The sequence below is a fragment of the Phasianus colchicus genome, chromosome 28 (genome assembly GCF_987193195.1).
Source record: "Phasianus colchicus chromosome 28, bPhaCol1.hap1.1, whole genome shotgun sequence".
In the NCBI taxonomy this organism is placed as follows: domain Eukaryota; kingdom Metazoa; phylum Chordata; class Aves; order Galliformes; family Phasianidae; genus Phasianus; species Phasianus colchicus.
Window position 1 is genome coordinate 1,679,901 of NC_143463.1, and position 20,864 is coordinate 1,700,764.

The following is a 20,864-nucleotide window of genomic DNA, read 5'->3' on the forward strand; positions in this document are numbered from 1 at the left end:
AGATCAAGCGGCTTCCCCACTATTCCCATCCCACCCCACCCCGTATCCATCCCCAACCACCCCCACACCGCACACACGGACCCCCCCATTCCCCACCCCCACGCCCCCCATTCACCCCCCACCTCGCCCCTCCTCATCCTCCCTGCCATTCCCAACGCTCCCACCCCACACACCTCATCCATCCCCAAATCCCCCCATCTTTCCCCAAACATCCCCCAAACGCCCCAACAACACCCCCCTCCCTCACCCCTAATTGCACTAATTACACCCTCCCAATTAACCCTTCCCCACATTCCCAGCCCCACACCCCCAACCTCCCACCTGTCCCCACCCCCCCAAACTTCCCCACCCCAAGCAGCCCCCATCCATCCTCAAATCCCATTATCTCCCCCCAAAGCCTCAATTCCCCCACATGCCCCCCACCCCATTTACACCCCCAGCCCCTTCTCCCCCAGTGACCCCCCCCCCCGCCCCTAATTCCCTCTCATCCCCCATGCACCACTGCAGAGTGGGCAATGAGCCCAGTGATGCTGGGGGGGAGGGGGACCTGGATTAGGGTTAGGTGCTGATGGGGGCCTAATTGGGAGTAACCACTCACCCAAACTGGGAAGAACTGGGAGGGGGGGGGGGGGACAGAGTCTGGGATTCCCTCCCAGTGCCAATCAGGGCGGTGACATCTATGGGGAGGAGAGTGACAAGTGGCATCCCCCGCACTGTGATTTGTGTCACCCTATTTCTGGGGCCACGGGGGTGGAAGTGCCACGTCCCCACATGGCTGTGCCCCCCCCCTCAACCCCCCCCCACAGGGGTCCCTTGCCTTTCCCAAGGGACAGAATCACCCACAGCACCCAAGGGTAGGAGGGGTGGGGGGTGGGTTTGACCTGGTGACAGTCGCCAAAGGGGAGCAGGGTGGTGTCCACAGATGGAAAGACAGACAGACAGAAGGGTGGGGAGACAGATAGATGGACGGATGGCAGGGGGACAGATATGAGTGAGGAGATGGGGGGGGGGGTGGATGGACAGAGGGACAGATGGACAGGTGGATGGACGTTGGGTGGATGAATGGACAGTGAGTGAATGGGTGGGCAGAGGGATGGGTGGATGGGCAGAGGGATGGACAGATGGACAGAGGGATGGGTGGACAGGCAGGTAGGTGGACGGATGGATGGACGAATGGACAGACGGATGGACGGACAGATGGATGGATGGATGGATGGACGGATGGACGGACTGGCAGGTGGATGGAGGGATGGATGGTTGTACAGATGGACAGAGGGCTGCGTGGGTGGGTGGATACGCTGGCAGAAAGTTGAATGGACAGATAGACAGAGGGATGGACAGACAGAGGGGTGAGCGATTGGATAGACAGACAGTGGGACGGACAAACAGATGGGCCCAGCCTGGTGTCCACACCACTGCCCACCCACTCCCTGCCTTCTGCCTCAGTTTCCCCACTGACAAACAACCCCCAAAAGCCTGACCCCACTCCGGGGGTCCCCATGTCCCACTCAGGGTCCCACCATCCCCTCCCCCCGCAGCACTGGGGCCAAATCCTGCCCAAGCTGCACGCCCCAAGCAGAGCCCCCCGGGGTGCCTTTGGGGACACGTGGGGGGGGGGCCATGCAGCCGCAGATGGTGGCAGCAGGACGCCTCCAAGGCGCGGATGACAGCCAGCACAGCCGCGTGGAAATGGTTCGTTCCCATCGGGTATTTTTGGAGCTTTTCCTTCCTCTGCTCTCCCAGTTCAGAGCAGCGGATGATGGAGGGCGGATGGGTCCCGGCCGTGGATGCAGCACCCCAGTGAGATCCCAATGGGGATCGTAATTATTTCCCTAGTCGTGTGTGCCTCCTCCCACCCCCCCTCCCCAGGCTGTGTGTGCCACGCTGTGCCACATCCGCTGCCTCAGTCTCCCTGTGCCACGTCCCCCTCAGGCACGTGTCCCCTGCGGTGCCGGCACGTCGCCGAAATCAAATTCCCTTTTGCTATCGCCAGGGCTATTTTCATCCCTCCTCGGTCACGTTGGTCCCCCCCCCCCCCCCCCGTTCCTCCCCCCCTTCCACTGGCATCGGCGTCATTCCCCCGTTCTGCAGGTGCTGTGTCATCCCTGCCCGTCTCATCCCCTTCTGTCAGCTCTGGGGACACCGACGGGGACCTCGTGTTGGTGCTCAGCCCGTGGCACACTGCTGCCTCCTCCACCCCGATGCAGGCACACAATCGCCCTAAACCACCCCAAAATGGCTGTGGGGTTCCCCCTGCATCGTTTGCTGTGGGGGTGCTGAGTGGGACTGGCCCCCAGTGCAAGGGATGCGCTGGGGGTGTTGCAATATTGCATCCACCCCATCCTCTAAATGGGGTCCATTTCCCCATGTGGACCCAAATCTGAAAGAGAGGGCAGGGGGAGGGGGTGAGGCCCTATCAACAGGGGAAAGCTGTTCATTTTGGGTTGGAATCGCCTGTCTTGGGTTATTTTGGGTGAGGGGGTTTATTGGTGGGAGGGGTCAGACGTGGGGTCTCCCCACCTTTTGGTACCCTGGGGGGATCCTCAGCCCCCACGTAAGCTGATCCCCTCATTCTCTCTTTATGTCCCTACAGTTAAAAAGGCCAAATTTGACGGGCCTCAAGGTGAGTGGGCATCGGGGGGGGGGGGAGCAAGGGGACCCCAAGCTCAATCTTACTCAGGGGACATCACCAGGATTGTGTGGGGTGGGAGGGTGGAGATAGGGGTTCCCTGGGTAGGACTGTGGGGGGGTCACAGGCAGGGAGTGTGTGGGTTGGGGGGGGGCATGGGGTGGTCCCTTCACCCTCTGCTTTGCTCCCGCAGAGAAGTTCAATACCTATGTGACGCTGAAGGTGCAGAATGTCAAAAGTACCACCATCGCAGTGCGGGGCAACCTGCCAGCCTGGGAGCAGGACTTCATGTTGTGAGTGCCCCCCACCCCAGTGGGGACCCCTACCCCACTGTTCCCTGTAACCCATAAGGACCTCATGGTCCCCCCACTCATGCTTCTCCCTGCATTATCCCCATAGGGACCCTGGGATCCCCCCACCCCACTGCTCCCCTCTTCCCCAGGGTCCTCCCACCCCTGCTGCTCCCTCTGAGATCCCAGCCCTATCTGAGCCCTGGGGGACGGAGGGGAAAATGGGGAGGGGGTGACCCCAATTTCTCCCCCATTTCATAGTGAGATCAACCGCCTGGACCTGGGCCTGACAGTGGAGGTGTGGAACAAGGGTCTGATTTGGGACACCATGGTGGGGACGGTGTGGATCCCATTGCGCACCATCCGGCAGTCCAACGAGGTAGGACTCCCCCCCAAAAGTGCCCCCCAAGGGACATGGGGGCATCCCCCTGGGTGGCTGCGTGGAGGTGGAACTCCTTGATTAGGGATGTTCACTAGCTCTGCAGTGACGCCCCACAGCGGGATGCTTGGCTCGCTTGGATGCTGGGGGTGTCCCAGTGACCCCCCCAACCCCTCTTTTCCCACAGGAGGGCCCTGGGGAATGGCTGACCCTCGACTCGCAGGTGATTATGACTGACAATGAGATTTCAGGCACTAAGGATCCCACCTTCCACCGCATCCTCCTGGACACCCGTTTTGAGCTGCCGTTGGGTGGGTGCCCCCCCCTCACCCCAACCCCGTGCTCCGGGGGTGTGCTGTGCACCTATGGGGGTTTCTCTCCTTCCAGACATCCCCGAAGAGGAGGCGAGGTATTGGGCAAAGAAGCTGGAGCAGCTCAACGCCATGCGGGACCAGGATGATGTAAGGGGGGGTCCCAGCACGGGGGCTGGGCAGGGCTGGGGGGGCTGCAGTCAGCCCTCATGTCCTTGTCCCCCCCCCAGTACGCCTTCCAGGAGGAGCAGGAGAAGCCACTGCCCGTGCACGGCTCCCAGTGCTGTAAGTGCACAGCACAGATTGATGCCACCGTGACCACTTCCAGGCACTGTCCCCAGCCCATCTCAGTGCCACCACACCGGGGAGAAGCAACTCCTGGTGCTGCCCCCCCACCACCCTGACCCCCCCCTCTGCCCCTTTTCTTTGTAGGCAACTGGAATTATTTCGGCTGGGGAGAGCAGCAGAGTGAGTATCCCTACATCCTCCCACACATATGGGGACGCACTGGGGGTGGTTTTGGGGTTTCCCCATCCCGCTCATGGCATCCCCTTGCAGACGATGATCCCGACAGCACAGTGGATGACCGGGACAGTGATTACCGCAGCGAGACCAGCAACAGCATCCCCCCACCCTACTACACCACCTCGCAGCCCAACGCCTCGGTGCACCAATACCCCATGAGGCACCAGCAGCAGAGCTCCCGTGACTCCTACACCGACTCCATGCAGAGCTACGAGATGGACTACTCAGACCAGCGGCCCATCAGGTAGCCCTGGTAGCCAGCAACCCCCCCGGCACCCGCTGCTCCCACCGCAAGGTCAGCGGGGTGGCAGCAGGGAAATCGCGTTGGCGGAGAGGTGAGGAAGAGGAGGGTGCCAACCCTGAGCCTCTCCTCATTGCTGGAGATGGATGGAGGAGTTTCCAAGCTCTGTGGGCTCAAACCCCCCCCTTCTCTGCCCCCACCGCTGACCCCAAACCCCAACGTGGCCATAGGGCAGGATGGACGAGCCCTGAGGTCACAGCACACAGCGCCAGCCCCCATGACGCAGCCCCCCAAGGCAACATCCCCAGCTGACGGCGCGGTGACGGGCGGTGGTGGGACCTCTCTGACCATCCTCTTCCTCTTCCTCTCCTCCCCGGCAGACGCTACGGTAGCGTAGATTCTGCCCCAAACGGGCGCAGCGACGCTGAGTCCGCTTCGGGGTCCAGCAGGCGGACCAGCCGCCAGCCTTCCCTTGAGAGCAGGCGGTCCCTAGACCTATCGGATAGGTGGGTCGTTGCTCATTGTGTGCCGTGTGCCGTCCTCGCACAGTGCTGTGCTCGCTCCTTGCAGCCGCGGTGAGGCCAACACCAGTCCCGGCAAGGGAGGCTTCGCCCCGCAGAGCGGGAGCGGCGTGAGGAAGCTCGGAGGGTTTTGAGTTTTTGCTGCTCTTCCTGGAGCTGGCGGTGGGGGGTGAACACGTGTCGTGGTGCCACTCGCCCCCCATCATGGTGACATGGGGAAACCAACGCCAACTGCGTCCCCGGTCACTTTGCACACTAGAGCTCTCCTTGCAGCCATTGGAGACCCCGAGGGCCAGGATCAGGCCAGGCACGAGTCATGTCTCCTGCACCCCCTGCCCCAAACCCCTTCCCCAAGGAGCCTGGATGATGCCTGCACCCCTGGGTGTCCCCAGCATCCCTTCCCAGTGCCTCATCCCCTGCTTCCCCCATTCCCTCTCCGTGCCCCCCTCGCCCACACCGAGCCCTGGCTGGAGACGTGGTGTCGGCCTCTTCCTAGGCATGTCCCTGTCCCTGTCCTGTCTGCATGTGTGCTTATGTGAGTCCCCAGAGCCACGCGGCCACCGGGACACCTCACCCCCAGGAGAACTCGGGGTGCAAGGAGTCCCTCTGCCCAACTGCACCCGTGGGTGCAGGTAGCAGTGAGAGTAGGGTGCTGGTTAGGGGGCAGCAGGGAGGGGGTGGTGAGAAAGCTCTGGCCCCATAGAAAGAGCAAAGGGAGGTCCCCAGAGCAAGGGAATGATTGGTCCATACAAAGAGGGTATCCTTGGAGAAGGGGGTGCCCATGGAGAGAGGATGCTCTAGGAGAGGAGATGCCCTTGGAGAAGGGTCTCTGTAAGGAGGGGGTGTCCACAGAAAAGGGGGTGCACTACAAGAGGGGGTACCTTGGAGAAGAGGTGCTCTTGGTGAGATGTGCACAGAAAGGAGTGCACTTGGAGATGGGGTGCACTTAGGGGAGTGGTGCCTATGGATTTGGGGTGCCTATGACAGGTGCAGGAGCACCAGGCCATCGGGTATGGGGTTAGGGGCCAAATTTGGAGGACGGAGGGCAGGAGTCTGGATCTGGCTGTGTATGCCACGTGGCCACACTGTGCCCCAACCCGTGGCAGGAGCAAGCTGAGGGGACAGTCAGGAAGGTCGGAGCCCCCCAGCACCCAAGCTGGGGTCTGTGTTTTCGTCTGCCAGTACAAGGAGCCCAGTGCCCACCCAGGACCACGTCCTGGTGGGAGCCCCTCCACGCCGCCCCACCCACCCCCTTGGGACTGAGGGGACATGGGGCAGGCGGTGCCACGACACGGACCCACGGGAACCCTCTCCTTGTCCCCTCACCCCACAGCCCCACGGGGAGCAGCCGCTACGCATCGTCAGCCGAGTTGAGCCAAGGCAGCTCCCAGCTGAGCGAGGACTTCGAGAATGAGAGCCTGAGGGACTCAGAGCTGGACGAACGGGACGGCGACTCCTACCACTCCTGCCACAGCTCCGTCAGCTACCGCAAGGATTCGCCACGCTGGGAGGAGGATGAGGATGACGACCTCTACCTGGAGGAGGAGGAGGAGGAGGAAGAGTTCAATGAGGACTACAGTGAGAATGAGGAGGGCTACCCCAAGGAGGAAGAGGAGGAGGAGGAGGAAGAGCTGCGGGAGCCGGATGCCTATGAAGCCCCTGAGCGTGACGCCTATCCCACACCACAGAAACCACAGCAGCAGCAGCAGGTCCCACAGGCGAAGCCACAGCAGCAGGAAAGGAAAGAGGAGAGGAAAGAGGAGAGGAAGGAAGAGAGGAAGGAGGAGAGGAAGGAGGAGCAGGATACGTCTGCCCCACAGGAGGTCGCAGAGGTGCAGAAAGATGAAGCTCCCGTGCAGGAGCCAGCACCCGAACCTGAGCCCCCAAAACAGGATGAGAGGTAGGAGGGGGATTTGTCCCGAAGCGTGCCTGGGAACACTGTGGACCGGTGACACATCTCGGTGGTGGCCCTTGGTTCAGGTCTGCCTGCAGCTCCCATTCTGTGGGCAGCCCCATGGTTGTCCCATTCCGAGGACCCCCACAAACAGGGCTGAGGTCCTATAATAAGGTCTCCTGAACTCCCCTGGGCACCATTCCCACTGCCACATCATGCTGGGCTCTGCGGGATCCTGGCAGGTTCAAAGCGTTCAAAGCGTTCCTCTCCTTTTCTTCCCCATCTGGATTTTGCAAGAGAGGAGGAAAAGAACTGGAAGTCATCCCTGGGCAGGGGCTCCTATCCCCAGCGTGGTGGGAAATGCTTGAAGGACAGCCTGGCTCAGCAGATGGGCTAGGAACTGGATGATATTTAATGTCCCTTCCAACCCAAGTCATTCTATGATTCCATGATTCTGTGACTCTATTACTCTGATTCTGTGTTTCCATAATTCTGTGACTCTCTGACTGCATGATTCTGTGACTCCACGATTCCACGATTCCTTGATTCTATGACTCTGATTCTTTGACTCTGATTCCACTACTGTGATTCCATGATTCTATGACTCTGACTCTAGGACTCTGATGCCATTATTCCATGATTTTGTGACTCTATGATTCCATGATTCTATGGCTGTGATTCCATGACTCTATGACTCTGATTCTAGTACTCTAAGATTCCATGGTAATATGATTCTACAGTTCCATGATTCCATGACTCTATGGCTTCATGATTCCATGACTCCATGACTCCATGACTCCATGACTCCATGACTCCACAATTCCATGATTCCGTGACTCTATGTCTTCGTGATTCCATGGTCTATGACTCTACAATTCCATGACTCTATGATTCTATGACTCCACGATTCCATGATTCCATAACTCTGATTCCATGATTCTATGATTCTGTGACTCCATGATTCCATGACTCTATGACTTCATGATTCCATTACTCTATGACTCTATGATTCCACAATTCCATGGCTCTATGATTCCATGATTCCATGACTCTATGGCTTCATGACTCCATGACTCCATGATTCCATGATTACATGATTCCATGATTCCATGATTCCATGACTCCATGATTCCATGACTCCATGACTCCACGATTCCATGATTCCATGACTCTATGTCTTCGTGATTCCATGGTCTATGACTCTACAATTCCATGACTCTATGACTCTATGACTCCATGATTCCACGATTCCATAACTCTCATTCCATGATTCTATGATTCTGTGACTCCATGATTCCATGACTCTATGACTTCGTGATTCCATTACTCTATGAATCTACGATTCCACAATTCCATGGCTCTATGATTCCATGATTCCATGACTCTATGGCTTCATGATTTCACAACTCTGTGCGATGATTTCATGACTCTGTGACTCCATGATTCCATGATTCTATGATTCCATGACTCCATGATTCCATGATTCCATGATTCCATGCCTCTGAGTCCAAAAAAACAATGAAGACATGTAATCCATGTGTTTCCACATCAGTGTCACTTTGCTCCAGGCTGGATCCTTCCCTCTCCCTTGGGTGCCAAGTCAGGGTTCACCAAGTGAGAGGAAGCTCTGCCTTTCCTTGGGACCCACTGCCTTTGCAGAGCATTCCCTGCTAGAAAACTGCATTTCCCATGTTCACATTTCCTCACAACCCATAGGGATCCCCACACCTCACCATGCCCTAACCCCAGCACTGTGCAGGCAGTGAGTGCACCATATCCCTGCAGGGAGCCAGTGGAAGCGGAGGTGCAGGACCCCAAAGCACGAGCCAAAGCCAACTGGCTGCGAGCCTTCAACAAGGTCTGCCTGCAGCTACAGGAGGTGAGCACCCCGCTGCCCACCCCACAAACACCCACACCCCGGGGGGCAGCGGGGACCCCACTGATGGCCCCATAAGGGGCACGGAACGCTGAGGACTGTCACCATGTGTGCTGCATGCCAGTGCCATCCATCCCCTCGCCCCATCCCTGCGTTGCGCTGACACTTTTTTGTTCTGTTTTTAGACTCCATCCTCCATCTTTTATTTTTGTTTTGGCTCTGGATTTGCTCCCCCGGGGCTGCGATTCCCCTCCCCACCGCTTCACTTTTCAGTTCTCCACCACCATGGCCCTCGCGCCCACGCGTCCCCTTCCCGCAGGGGAGGGCTGTAGGTAAGCATGTCTGATGGAACCGTGTGTGCCTTCCCTGTGTGCCCACATGTGTGCAGGGACCGCCCTACAAGGGAGGAACAATTGGCTTTTTCCTCTCTTTTTCCCCCCAAAATTCCTTCGGGGGTCCCTACACACACCCCAATCCTGCATTCTCTCTTGGATCCGCTGTGCCTTCCCAGTGATGCTCCCCAAACCTGCACTTCTGCACAGTACATCCGTCCCACCTGAATCCTACACCGAGCTTCTTGGGCTGTTTTTTTCTCTCTCCCCCTGCGCAGAGTAGATACTTGATGTCATTTTTCAGCCTCGTGCTTTTAGGACCAGGCTTTTGCCCACCACCCAGGTGACGAGCGCCATGTCCGTGACCCCCACCTTGTGTTTTTCAGGCTCGTGGGGAAGGCGATGGAGAAGCAAAATCGCTTTGGTTCAAAGGCGGGTGAGTACCTATGGGACGTGGGGCTGTCCCTATGGCAGCAGTATTGGCATTCTGGGGGGCTGGGAAGAGCTGTGGGGGACTGGCCTCCATGGGCTGGGGCCAGATTTTGGGTCTGGATGGCAGGTTCTCAGGTTGGATGGCAGATTATCAGGTTGGATACCCAGTTTGGGGTTTGGGTACTGGGTTTGGAGGCTGTATGGGGTTGGATGGCAGATTTTGGGGCTGGATGCTGGTCACTCGGTGCTTTGGAGATGTCCCCAGGCACTGCTCCACGTCCCCAAGAACAACCACCGAGGGGACAACGAGGAGGTGAGTGGGTCAGGAACACAGAGCTCCCTCATCCCTCCTTGCCACACGGGTCCTGAGCGATGCTGCAGGGCTCCCCAAGCCACAGGGTCCCCTGCGCAGCCCCACTCTGCACCAAAACCCTGAACCCAACCCCAAGGGCTGCTTTTCACTGCATTTCCCACTGCAGCACCAAGGGAAAACACCTCAATACGACGAGGAAAGCTGCATCTTTCCACCAGCACCCCACAGCGTCCAGCGCCCGGCGGATGCGCTGCTCCCAGGAGCGCCGGCTTCCCTCCCTGCCTCAGTTTCCCCGTTCCCCCTCTGACTCTCCTCTCTCTTGCAGGCCTGGCGGCGGGCTGATCATTATAGACAGCATGCCGGATATACGCAAGCGAAAACCCATCCCTTTAGTTAGCGATTTGGTGAGGTTCCTCCTATAACGCCTTGCGCCCTACAGCCGCCGGCTTCGCTCCCGCTGGACCGCGCCGCCCGCGCCCCCTGCCGCCTCTAACATGGCTTGTGTTCTCTGTTCTCTCTCCTCCAACCTGGCTTGGCCGTCCCCGGCTGTAGGGGGGCGGCTGTAAGGTTTCTGCGCTGCATTAACAGCATGCCCGACATTAAGCCCGGACGCAAATCTCTCCCTCTAGTCAGCGATCTGGTGAGCGCGGGATGAAGGGGTTAAAGGGAGAGCGCCCTTGGGGGCGGCCGGACCTCTGCTCCTGGTGGGGTGGGGTGGGTTTGGGGTCGCAGGTGGATTTGGGGTGGCCTAGACCAGGAGGACGGCGCTGCCCACCCAAGGGTGCTTCCCTTTAACGGAGCTGCAGGGTCCCGACACTGAGGCATCCGGCGTCCTCATCTTGGCCTGTGTCACGTAGCACAGACGTGCCCCCCCGTCCCCTCCTGTCCCACCACCCCATAGCTCAGGTGGTGCCACGGGTGCCGTAGTGCTGCCTTTATGGACCCCATCTGTGCCATCCCGTTGCTGGGACCTCAACCCCAACCCCTGTCTCACACACTGTCCCCACACTGTCACCTCCCCAGTGACCAAAGACACCAATTTCAGCAATCAAACGCCCTTTGCGCCCACAATTAGGTGCCCTTCACCACCTCTCCCCACACTTCGTGCCCTCCCCAGGGCATCCCCATGCTGTCCCCAACCCTGCCCCATCCCACCCTGCTGTCCCCCTGCTCTGCCCCCGTCCCCAGCCCGCTTGGGGCGGCCGCTGATGCTTCTGCTGTGCTGTGTCAGTGTCTGGGTTTTGGGAGTTTGGGTTGTGGTTGGCAGTGGGGTGGGCACCATGGGTGGGGATCAAGGGGTGGGCAGGTTTAGGGTTGGGGTTATGCTGTGACGTAGCTCCTAATGATGGATTTTTGCTCCCTGCTCGCCCTGGCTGCCCGCAGGCAATGGTGAGTGCTCTGTTAGGGGTCTCAAGGGTCTCGGATTTATGGAGAGGGGCTGTGCTGGACTGGGAACTTTGTTTCTTTCCTACAGTCCTTGGTCCAGTCCAGGAAAGCGGGAATCACATCCGCGTTGGCCTCCAGCACCTTGAACAATGAGGAGCTGGTAGGTGCTGGGATGGCAGCAATGGGGACATGGGGACATGGTCAGTGGGGTCAGGATGGCAGAAATGGGGTCATGGTCAAAGGGTTTGGGATGGCAGCAATGGAGACACAATCGTTGGGGTTGGGATGTCAGCAATGGGGTCATGGTCAAAGAGGTTGGGATGTCAGCAATGGGGATGCTGTCAATGGGGTCAGGATGGCAGTTTCCATGTGGCCACCACTCTAACTTAGGAGTTTTTTCCTTCTCTCTTCCCCCCCTCGCCCAGAAAAACCATGTTTACAAGAAGACCCTGCAAGCCTTAGTGTACCCCATCTCCTGCACCACACCCCACAACTTTGAGGTGTGGACGGCCACCACCCCCACCTACTGCTATGAGTGTGAGGGGCTGCTGTGGGGCATCGCCCGGCAGGGCATGCGCTGCGCCGAGTGCGGGGTCAAGTGCCACGAGAAGTGCCAGGACCTGCTCAATGCTGACTGCCTGCAGAGTAAGTGGTCATCTGCCTCCCCACCCCATACCTCTGTGGGGTGGCTCGGAGGGAGGTGGCCATGATTTGGGAGGTGGGGTCCTGCTGTGTGCTTGGGGTGAGCAGCACAGGTGTGCTGTGGGAGTGGGGTGAAGCTCTCCAGGATTGGGTGCAGTGGGCAGAGATGGGACTGACTGTTCCATCTGCTCTGCCCTCGTGAGGCCCCAGCTGCAGTACTGTGTCCAGTTCTGGGTCCCCAGCACAGGAGGGACGTGGAGCTGTGGGATGGGGAGGGCCATGAAGACGCTCAGAGTGTGGAGCACCTCTGCTATGGAGAGCAGCTGATGGAGCTGGGTGTGTTTGGCTCTGGCGAGCCTCGTTGCAGCCTGATCTGGTTTGGGGCACCCAGCCCACGGCAGGAGGTTGAGCTGGATGAGCTTTGATGTCCTCTCCAACCTAAGCTGTTCTATGAGTCTATGCTGATTCTATGATCCGTCCCCACTGTTGCCACCTGTCACTGCCCTCCCCCAGGGGCGGCGGAGAAGAGCTCCAAGCACGGAGCTGAGGATCGCACGCAGAACATCATCATGGTGCTGAAAGACCGCATGAAGATCCGCGAGCGCAACAAGCCGGAGATCTTCGAGCTGATCCAGGAGGTGTTTGGGGTCACCAAGACCACGCACACGCAGCAGATGAAGGCTGTGAAGCAGAGCGTCCTGGATGGCACCTCCAAGTGGTCGGCCAAGATCAGCATCACGGGTACATCACCCCCCATGGGGACACTGCATCCCTGCTGCTCCCACTGTGGGGCATCCCTGTGGGCACGGCTCTTGCCTTTCCTAACTGCATCCCCTATAAGCTACAGCATTTGGGGTGAGAGCGGGGATACAACAGCTCCAGTCCTTGGAGATGTCACCAACCCTATGCACAAGGACACTGCGTGTCCCAGCCTCCTCGCCCTACAGAGAGGAGTTAGGGGGTGCCATGGGGATACGGGGTGCTCAGCACGGGGACCTCAGCATGGTTGCAGCACTGATTTTGCTCTTTGTTTGTTCTCTCCTCTGTGCCACATGTGACTGGTGTCTATGGATGGATGTGCCACACTGTGCTATGCCTTGCTGCAGTGGTTTGTGCCCAGGGCCTGCAAGCAAAGGATAAGACAGGTTCCAGTGACCCCTATGTGACTGTCCAGGTTGGAAAGACGAAAAAAAGGACTAAAACTATCTATGGCAATCTCAACCCGGTCTGGGAGGAGAATTTCCATTTGTAAGTTGGGGTGGCAGGGAGCTGTCAGGCAGGGGGTCCAGAGGAGACGGGGCTGTACCTGGTTTTGGGCAAATTGAGGCACGTTTCCCCACTCATCCTGGTCCCACCCCCCTCTCCCTGCAGTGAGTGCCATAACTCCTCCGACCGCATCAAAGTCCGTGTCTGGGATGAGGATGATGACATCAAGTCCCGCGTCAAGCAGCGCTTCAAGAGGGAATCCGACGACTTCCTGGGCCAAACCATCATCGAGGTGCGGACACTGAGCGGGGAGATGGACGTCTGGTACAACCTGGGTGAGTGCTGTGCTGGGGACGCAACCCTCACCCTACTGCAAAGGGGTGGGGGATGATACCCAAAGCATCATTTCCTATTGGGACCATGGGGAAACTGAGGCACTGAGAGGGGTCCCATTGTACCCTGGACCGTCTGCAATGGGGCGGATTGGGGGCTGCTGTGGGGTCTGGCCTCACGCTCTCTGTGCCCCCCTAGACAAGCGGACGGACAAGTCGGCTGTGTCGGGAGCCATCCGGCTGCACATCAGCGTGGAGATCAAGGGCGAGGAGAAGGTGGCCCCCTACCATGTGCAGTACACGTGTCTGCACGAGGTGAGCACCACGTGGACCCCCTCGCCCACACCATGCTGCCCCCGACCCCGGAGCTGTAACGGGACCCTCGTGTGTGCCCCCAGAACCTTTTCCACTTTGTGACGGATTTACAAAACAACGGAGTGGTGAAGATCCCCGACGCCAAAGGGGACGACGCCTGGAAGGTTTACTTTGATGAGACAGCACAGGAGATTGTGGATGAGTTTGCCATGCGCTACGGGGTGGAGTCCATCTACCAGGCCATGACGTGAGTCCTTTGCTGCCCTGCATCTTGCTGCCCTTTGCGCTCCCAACCTTGCCATTGGTGCACGTGTGCACACATCCCCACGTACTCCAACCACCCCATATGTATGCCCCCAGACAAGCAGCACGTCTCCCACTTCTTCCCCCAGGCACTTTGCTTGCCTCTCCTCCAAATACATGTGCCCGGGGGTGCCGGCAGTGATGAGCACCCTCCTGGCCAACATCAACGCTTACTATGCCCACACCACAGCCTCCACCAACGTCTCTGCCTCCGACCGCTTTGCCGCTTCCAATTTCGGGGTAAGTCCGATGGTGCGTAAACACTCCTTCCTTCTTCTTCTCTCTTCTCTGGGGAGGGGGTGGGGGGGCAAAAAGGGAGCAAATGGGGCCGTGCAAGGCAGCTCCCAACTCAACAACACGGGGCAGTGGGGTTTTGGCACCAAAATTCATCCCTCTCTTGGATTGTGAGACGGAAATTTCCTGCTGGAGAAAGTCAAAATTTGCTCACAACATTACTCTGGTTGGGTTGAAGTGCCTTCTTTGGGGTGGCAATGCAGTTCACAATGCCTGTGCCAAATGGGAGCTTTGCACGGCCCCACGCGCACCGGGCGCAATCCCAAACCGCCGCAAACTCAGCCAGCTGTGCCAGCACCCATGGGTGCCACACTGAGTTTGCTCCGGGGATGGGTGCACCCACGGGGACACGGGCAAGGAGGGGGCTGTGCTCCCACCCCAGCTGCCCCTGCGTCCCCCTATGCGGGCGCTATGGGGTTGGAGCCCAGCCTCGGTTAGGGCGAAGGGTAGCGAGAGCCGTGCGGCAGGAGGAGACCACAGGAAAGAAAAAACAACAACAACAACAACAACACCTTTTTCTCTTAACGTGGAGGGTTTTAAAAACTTTGTTTCTTTCTCTTTTTTTAGAGAGCCTAAAGGTTGGGTCCTAAAGTGCCCGGCCGTGCCGCTTTATCCCCGAGCACCTGGCGGGTCCGATTTAAGCGCGCTGCAGCCGTTGGGTGCCGGGGACCGAGCGCGGCTCCGAAGGTTTGCAGGACAGCCCGGCCCTGATGCGGCCGACAGGGGGGTGTCCAACCCCCCCAGCATAGGTGCACCCAAAGTGCTTCATCATTTGAGGCAAAGCAGTCGCTTTGCCTCCAGCTCAGATGCCATATTTGCAGCCCAGCGTGCGTTGGCATCCCTTCACCCCATGGTTGGGAGATGAATTTATGCCCTAAAGCCACTCATCCCCAAAGGAACCCATCAGCCCATGGTGTTCCGTCCATGCAGCCTGGGCAGACCCCAAGGAACCCCAGGAGCATCCTGGGATCCCCCTTGATTTGTCTTGAAACAGCTCAACCTCAAAGCCAGAAATGCAGCACCCCACACTGCTCTCCCCACGTTCTTTTTTTTTTCTCTCTTTGGGGCTGCACCACAGGGAGGAGCAATCCTACAACATGCTCCAAGCTCTGCTCCGAGCCCAGGGAGGGCAGGGGTACCCCATCCTGCTCCAGCACACAGGGAGAGCTGAAGGGATGCAGGAATGCATCCTGCACCGAGCGGTCCCCTCTGCACTCTGCCAGGACCACGTGTGCCCTGGAGCCACCGAGAGCTGCCAGCAAACCCCAGAGAACATGGGCTGCCCCAACCACAGGGCTGGTGGAGGTGGGAGGGCCAGCGGGACATCAGGACAGAAGGATGACAGGACAGTAGGACAGAAATGAGAGGGTTGGGGTATGGGCGCAGCGGGGAGGGGGCGGCCCCCACCTCCATCCCCCCGTTCACCCGTCCCCGGGGCGTCTCTCTGCAGAAAGAACGCTTCGTCAAACTCCTCGACCAGCTGCACAACTCGCTGCGCATCGACCTCTCCATGTACCGGGTAAGGCACTGCTGTGCCTCAGTTTCCCCACCCGGGCAATAGGGTTCTCTCTCACCCCCCAACACGTGACTCTTCTCTCCCCCCCTGGCAGAACAACTTCCCTGCCAGCAGTCCTGAGCGGCTGCAGGACCTCAAGTCCACGGTGGACTTGCTGACCAGCATCACCTTTTTCCGGATGAAGGTATTTTCTCCTTCCACATTGGCAGTTTTGGGGCGGGGGCTGCTGGCCCTGCTGCAGCCCTACCGCCATCCCACACAGGTCCAGGAGCTGCAGAGCCCACCCCGAGCCAGCCAGGTGGTGAAGGACTGCGTGAAGGCATGCCTCAACTCCACCTACGAATACATCTTCAACAACTGCCACGAGCTCTACAGCCGCGAGTACCAGACCGACCCGGTGCGTGGGACCCCATTACTGCCCCAAATCCATCCCTTCTCCTTCCCTTCCCCCAGCGATGCTCCCCCTGTGCTCCACCGTGGAGGTGACCTCAATGGGTAACCAAATGGGTAACCAATGGGTAACCAAAGCCTCCACTGCACCCCTGTTGCTCCAGAACAAGAAAGGCGAGGTGCCCCCCGAGGAACAGGGGCCCAGCATCAAAAACCTGGATTTCTGGTCCAAGCTCATCACCCTGATCGTGTCCATTATTGAGGAGGACAAGAACTCCTACACGCCCTGCCTGAACCAGTAAGCAATTGATCAGCGATTTATAGGAAAAGGGGCACTCAGGATCACGTGGTGCCAACCAGGTTGAGTTTGGACGTGGGGTGTAACACCCATTCTATCCAGGGAAAACTGAGGTAATGGGGGGGGGAGGTTGGGGTTGGCTCTCCAAGTTGTGTGTGATGGGCAAAGGTTGGGGTTGGCCTCCATAAATCGTGTGATGGGCAAAGGTTGGGGTTGGCTTCCAAGCTGCATGTGACAGACAGAGTTTGGAGTCCACCTCTCCAAGCCTTCGTGGGATTCTTCCCACCCCAGGTTCCCCCAGGAGCTGAATGTGGGGAAGATCAGCGCCGAGGTGATGTGGAACCTCTTTGCCCAGGACATGAAGTACGCGATGGAGGGTGAGTGCCACGTCAGACAGCATGGCAATCCCCTTTCACCTCTCCCATCTTCTCCCCATCATTTTTGGGGTCACCCAACCCCCCCCCCCCCGCCAACTCCCAAAGATTTGGGGCTGGATGAGACAGCCCTGCTCTCACTTTCCCCACGCAGAGCACGACAAGCACCGCTTGTGCAAGAGCGCAGACTACATGAACCTGCACTTCAAGGTGAAGTGGCTGTACAACGAGTACGTCACCGAGCTGCCCTCCTTCAAGAGCCGTGTCCCGGAGTACCCTGCGTGAGTGCAGCTCCTGGGGGGGTGGGCACGGATCCGTTCTGTGCCCCCGCTCTGTCTGCTCTCACCGTGCACCCGTTACAGGTGGTTTGAGCCCTTTGTCATCCAATGGCTGGATGAGAATGAGGAGGTGTCACGGGATTTCCTGCACGGAGCGTTGGAGCGCGACAAGAAGGACGGGGTAAGGTCAATGCGCACGGGATGCAATCCTGGTGTGTGCTCATGGGGCCAGGAGCCCTCACCCCAATGCCCCCCTCATCTCCCCACAGTTCCAGCAGACGTCGGAGCACGCGCTCTTCTCCTGCTCCGTGGTGGACGTCTTCTCCCAGCTCAACCAGAGCTTTGAGATCATCAAGAAACTCGAGTGCCCCGACCCGCAGATTGTCGGGCACTACATGCGGAGGTTCGCCAAGGTGGGCACCTGGAAGGGGTCTCATACCCTCGGGACCCCAACCCTACTGTGCTGCTTGGCATTTCCCCACCACAACTCCTTCCCCAACTGCACCATTCCATCGCCGCTGAGGGACTCACGTCTCCTTCTCTCCCTCCTTCCTCTGGGTGCAGACCATCAGCAACGTGCTGCTGCAGTACGCCGAGATCATCTCCAAGGATTTTGCCTCATACTGCTCCAAGGAGAAGGAGAAAGTGGTGATGTACCTCCCTTCTGCTCGTGCTGTCCCCGCACAGTGGCTGTCACTTGGTTGTCACTTAGCTCCACTGCGGTCCCCATAACCCACATCCTCAGTCTTGTTGTCTGATGGAGGTCTCCAAAATGTATCTCAGTGCCATGGGGCTGCAGTGACCCTGTGTGGGATGGGGGGGCTCCATGGGGCCATTGCAACCATGAGCACTGGTGCTGACCCCAAATCCTGCCCCTACAGCCCTGCATCCTGATGAACAACATCCAGCAGCTCCGCGTCCAGCTGGAGAAGATGTTTGAGGCCATGGGGGGGAAGGAGGTGCGTAGTGGGGGTCTCAGGGTGGGGGGCATGGGGAGGGAATGGAGCTTTTCTCCGTGGATTGGTCCCCAGTTCCTCATTTCTGCGTGGGTTACCCCATGGCACCGCACCAGACCTTGCCCAGGGATGAATGTGGGGCACACAGAGAACCTCCAGTGTTGGGCTAGGGGATCTGATGTCTGCCCCAAACTGTCCCCCCCAAGCTGGACACAGAAGCCAGTGACATCCTAAAGGAGCTGCAGGTGAAGCTCAACAACGTCCTGGATGAACTGAGCCGAGTGTTTGCCACCAGGTGAGGGGGCATGGGGTCTGGGGATCATGCCCATGCAGGGGGTCCTATGAGAGGGCACTGACCCCCCTGGTCACTGCCATCCTCAGCTTCCAGCCCCACATCGAGGAATGCGTTAAGCAGATGGGGGACATCCTGAGCCAGGTGAAGGGCACTGGCAATGTCCCTGCCAGCACCTGCAGCAGCGTGGCACAGGATGCTGACAACGTCCTGCAGCCCATCATGGACCTCCTGGACAGCAAGTGAGTGGGATCCCCATGTTCCCAACATGGAGGACCAGTAGGGTTGGGTGGCGACATGGGGATTCCATGCTGGGACGTCAGCCATGACCTCCAGACCCTGCATCCCCAACTTTGGAACACAGAAGACCAGTAGGATTGAGCTGGCTGTACATGGGGTGGAGTTGGGATGCTGGGACATCAGCCATGACCTCCAGACCCTGTGTCCCCAAGTTTGAAGCATGGAAAGCCAATAGGGTTGGGTTGGCTGTGCATGGGGTGACACTGGGATGCCATGCAGGGATGTCAACCCCATTCCCACCCTGCAGCCTGACACTCTTCGCCAAGATCTGCGAGAAGACGGTGCTGAAGCGCGTGCTGAAGGAGCTCTGGAAGCTGGTGATGAACACCATGGAGAAGACCATCGTGCTGCCACCGCTCACCGACCAGACGGTGAGTGATGGGATGGGGTGGGGACACGGAGCTGCTGCCACACAGGGCACTGCTGGATCTGTGGTGGGGCACTGGAGTTGGTGGCCTCCACAGGTGTGTCCCCAGCTCATGGCTGGGAAAAGGACAGAGGAAGGAATGGCCACCTGAGATGTAAAGTCAAGAGCTGGAGTTAGGGTCAGGGTCAGGGATTAGGTTGGGATTGGGGTTAGGGATAGCACTGGGGTTAGGGTTATAGTTGGGATCCAGGGGTTGGGGTTAGGGTTGGGATCAGGGGTTACATTTAGGCTTAGGGGTTAGGACTTGGGTTTGGGTTAGGGTTAAGGTTGGGACTGAAGTTAAGGGTTCAGGTTAAGGTTAGGTTTTGGATAGCTGGGGTGAGTTAAAGTTGGTGTTGGTGTTAGAGCCTGTTAGAGTCAGCAGAGCTTGGGTCTCTTAATCCCAGTGCTGTAGGTTCTGGTTCCCTGTCGCTGGAATACCGCCTTCCTGCCATGGTGGCATCAGGAAGCATCCAGCCATGTCCTCCCATCCTTCCCTCCATGCCCTGTTCTGGGAAAATGAATATGGAGGTGTTGGAGATAGAGGGGGCCTTGCCATGGCTCTGGCACCATTTGGATGGGGTGACACAGGGATGGGGTAACACAGGGATGGGGTGACACAGGGATGGGTGTGAAGCCTAGCAATGGTTCTTGCATGGAGAGAAGATTCCTGCAGTCTCCGTGTCGCAGTGCTGCGTCTGTCCTCCCCACATACAGCAACGTGGGGCTTTTGGGCAGGGATGGGGATGTCCCCAAATTGTGTGACCCCAGGATGTTGTCACAGTCACAGAGCTGGGATGGGCCACTCGCCTGGAGCCAGCTCTGCAGGGCTGTGGGGCTCTGTGTTGTGTCTGTGCTGCTGGCTCTGCCCCCATCCTGGTCCTTGTCCCCATCCCACCACATGTAGCTCTGCCATGGGGCGGTGGCAGCGCTCGCTGTGCCATGGGGTGGTGACAGGGACGTGCAGATGGTTTGAAACCCCACTGGATGATGTTTGCCAGCCTTGGAAGTGCGGGGCTGAGGCTGAGTCCCCGCTGCAGCAGGGAGGCGGGTGGGATGGGGTCAGGAGGACCATGATGAGATGGGCAGGGGTCTGGCACTGGGCAGCGCGTCACATCCGATGGGGACACTCATGTCACGGTTGTTCTCTCCACTTGCTCCGCTCGCCTCTCAATGGCAGATGATTGTAAGTACGGCGGCTCCATGTCTGTCTGTCTGTCTGTCCGCTGTGTGTCGGTCCTGGCCTCTCCGGTTCCTGTCCCCTGTGGCTGCCCGTGCTCTGCCCGTCCCCTTACTGCCCGCTTGACACCGACCTCAGTGGGGATTTGGGGTTGGACGGATTCAGGGTGCCTGGATTTGGAGTCAGCGTGAGAGGGGATGGCAACGGGCAGCGCCATGTTTGGGGGCAGCCGAGTTGACCCCGTCATCTTGCTCTGTCTTGGGGTGGGACAGGGACACTGGCTGTGGGATCAGGGTGGGCAGGGCTGCTCTGCACCCCGCGTGCCTCAGTTTCCCCATAGGGTCTGGCCGGGCTGTGGGCACGGTGGGGGCTGAGGGCAGAGGTGTTCCCTGCCTGCAGAGAGGAGCAACTGGGACACGAGGTGTTGGCCAGGAGGTTGGCAGGAGGCACGAGGCTCTGCCCTGGGCAGGATATGGGATCGGCACTGCTCTGGTCCCTTGCACGGCTTGGACCCAGCGGTTTCCTTCTGTCCTCTTCTGCTCTGTCTGGGGCTGTCTCTGTAGGACACAAGGTCCCCCTGCTCCCCCATCACTCCATACCTCAGTTTCCCCCCAGGTCACAATCCTTCCTGGTAGCCCTGCTTGACCCAGCCA

The 20,864-nt window shown here is 58.8% G+C and overlaps 1 protein-coding gene across 3 annotated transcripts in view; it reads left to right on the top strand.

Annotated features, from left to right (window-relative positions):
- Window positions 1-20,864, top strand: part of UNC13A (unc-13 homolog A) — a 28,433-nt gene that overhangs the window by 520 nt on the left and 7,049 nt on the right. Inside the window, exons 2-37 of one of the 3 annotated variants that reach the window (XM_031604604.2) lie at window positions 2,594-2,623; window positions 2,823-2,922; window positions 3,181-3,298; window positions 3,486-3,609; window positions 3,686-3,759; window positions 3,840-3,894; window positions 4,042-4,077; window positions 4,168-4,378; window positions 4,756-4,881; window positions 6,230-6,796; window positions 8,576-8,669; window positions 9,385-9,434; window positions 10,296-10,383; window positions 11,127-11,132; window positions 11,218-11,289; window positions 11,555-11,774; window positions 12,285-12,512; window positions 12,878-13,019; window positions 13,143-13,312; window positions 13,509-13,624; window positions 13,708-13,871; window positions 14,017-14,179; window positions 15,672-15,740; window positions 15,832-15,921; window positions 16,000-16,134; window positions 16,292-16,425; window positions 16,717-16,802; window positions 16,954-17,080; window positions 17,162-17,258; window positions 17,347-17,490; window positions 17,642-17,725; window positions 17,959-18,036; window positions 18,240-18,328; window positions 18,415-18,567; window positions 18,873-18,996; window positions 20,212-20,217. In XM_031604604.2, coding sequence (XP_031460464.1) covers window positions 2,594-2,623; window positions 2,823-2,922; window positions 3,181-3,298; window positions 3,486-3,609; window positions 3,686-3,759; window positions 3,840-3,894; window positions 4,042-4,077; window positions 4,168-4,378; window positions 4,756-4,881; window positions 6,230-6,796; window positions 8,576-8,669; window positions 9,385-9,434; window positions 10,296-10,383; window positions 11,127-11,132; window positions 11,218-11,289; window positions 11,555-11,774; window positions 12,285-12,512; window positions 12,878-13,019; window positions 13,143-13,312; window positions 13,509-13,624; window positions 13,708-13,871; window positions 14,017-14,179; window positions 15,672-15,740; window positions 15,832-15,921; window positions 16,000-16,134; window positions 16,292-16,425; window positions 16,717-16,802; window positions 16,954-17,080; window positions 17,162-17,258; window positions 17,347-17,490; window positions 17,642-17,725; window positions 17,959-18,036; window positions 18,240-18,328; window positions 18,415-18,567; window positions 18,873-18,996; window positions 20,212-20,217 — 4,370 coding nt within the window. Of the gene's footprint in view, window positions 1-2,593; window positions 2,624-2,822; window positions 2,923-3,180; window positions 3,299-3,485; window positions 3,610-3,685; window positions 3,760-3,839; window positions 3,895-4,041; window positions 4,078-4,167; window positions 4,379-4,755; window positions 4,882-6,229; window positions 6,797-8,575; window positions 8,670-9,384; window positions 9,435-10,068; window positions 10,148-10,295; window positions 10,384-11,126; window positions 11,133-11,217; window positions 11,290-11,554; window positions 11,775-12,284; window positions 12,513-12,877; window positions 13,020-13,142; window positions 13,313-13,508; window positions 13,625-13,707; window positions 13,872-14,016; window positions 14,180-15,671; window positions 15,741-15,831; window positions 15,922-15,999; window positions 16,135-16,291; window positions 16,426-16,716; window positions 16,803-16,953; window positions 17,081-17,161; window positions 17,259-17,346; window positions 17,491-17,641; window positions 17,726-17,958; window positions 18,037-18,239; window positions 18,329-18,414; window positions 18,568-18,872; window positions 18,997-20,211; window positions 20,218-20,864 lie in introns of all 3 variants that reach the window. The other 2 variants (XM_090125920.1, XM_090125921.1) reach the window with 2 other exon arrangements.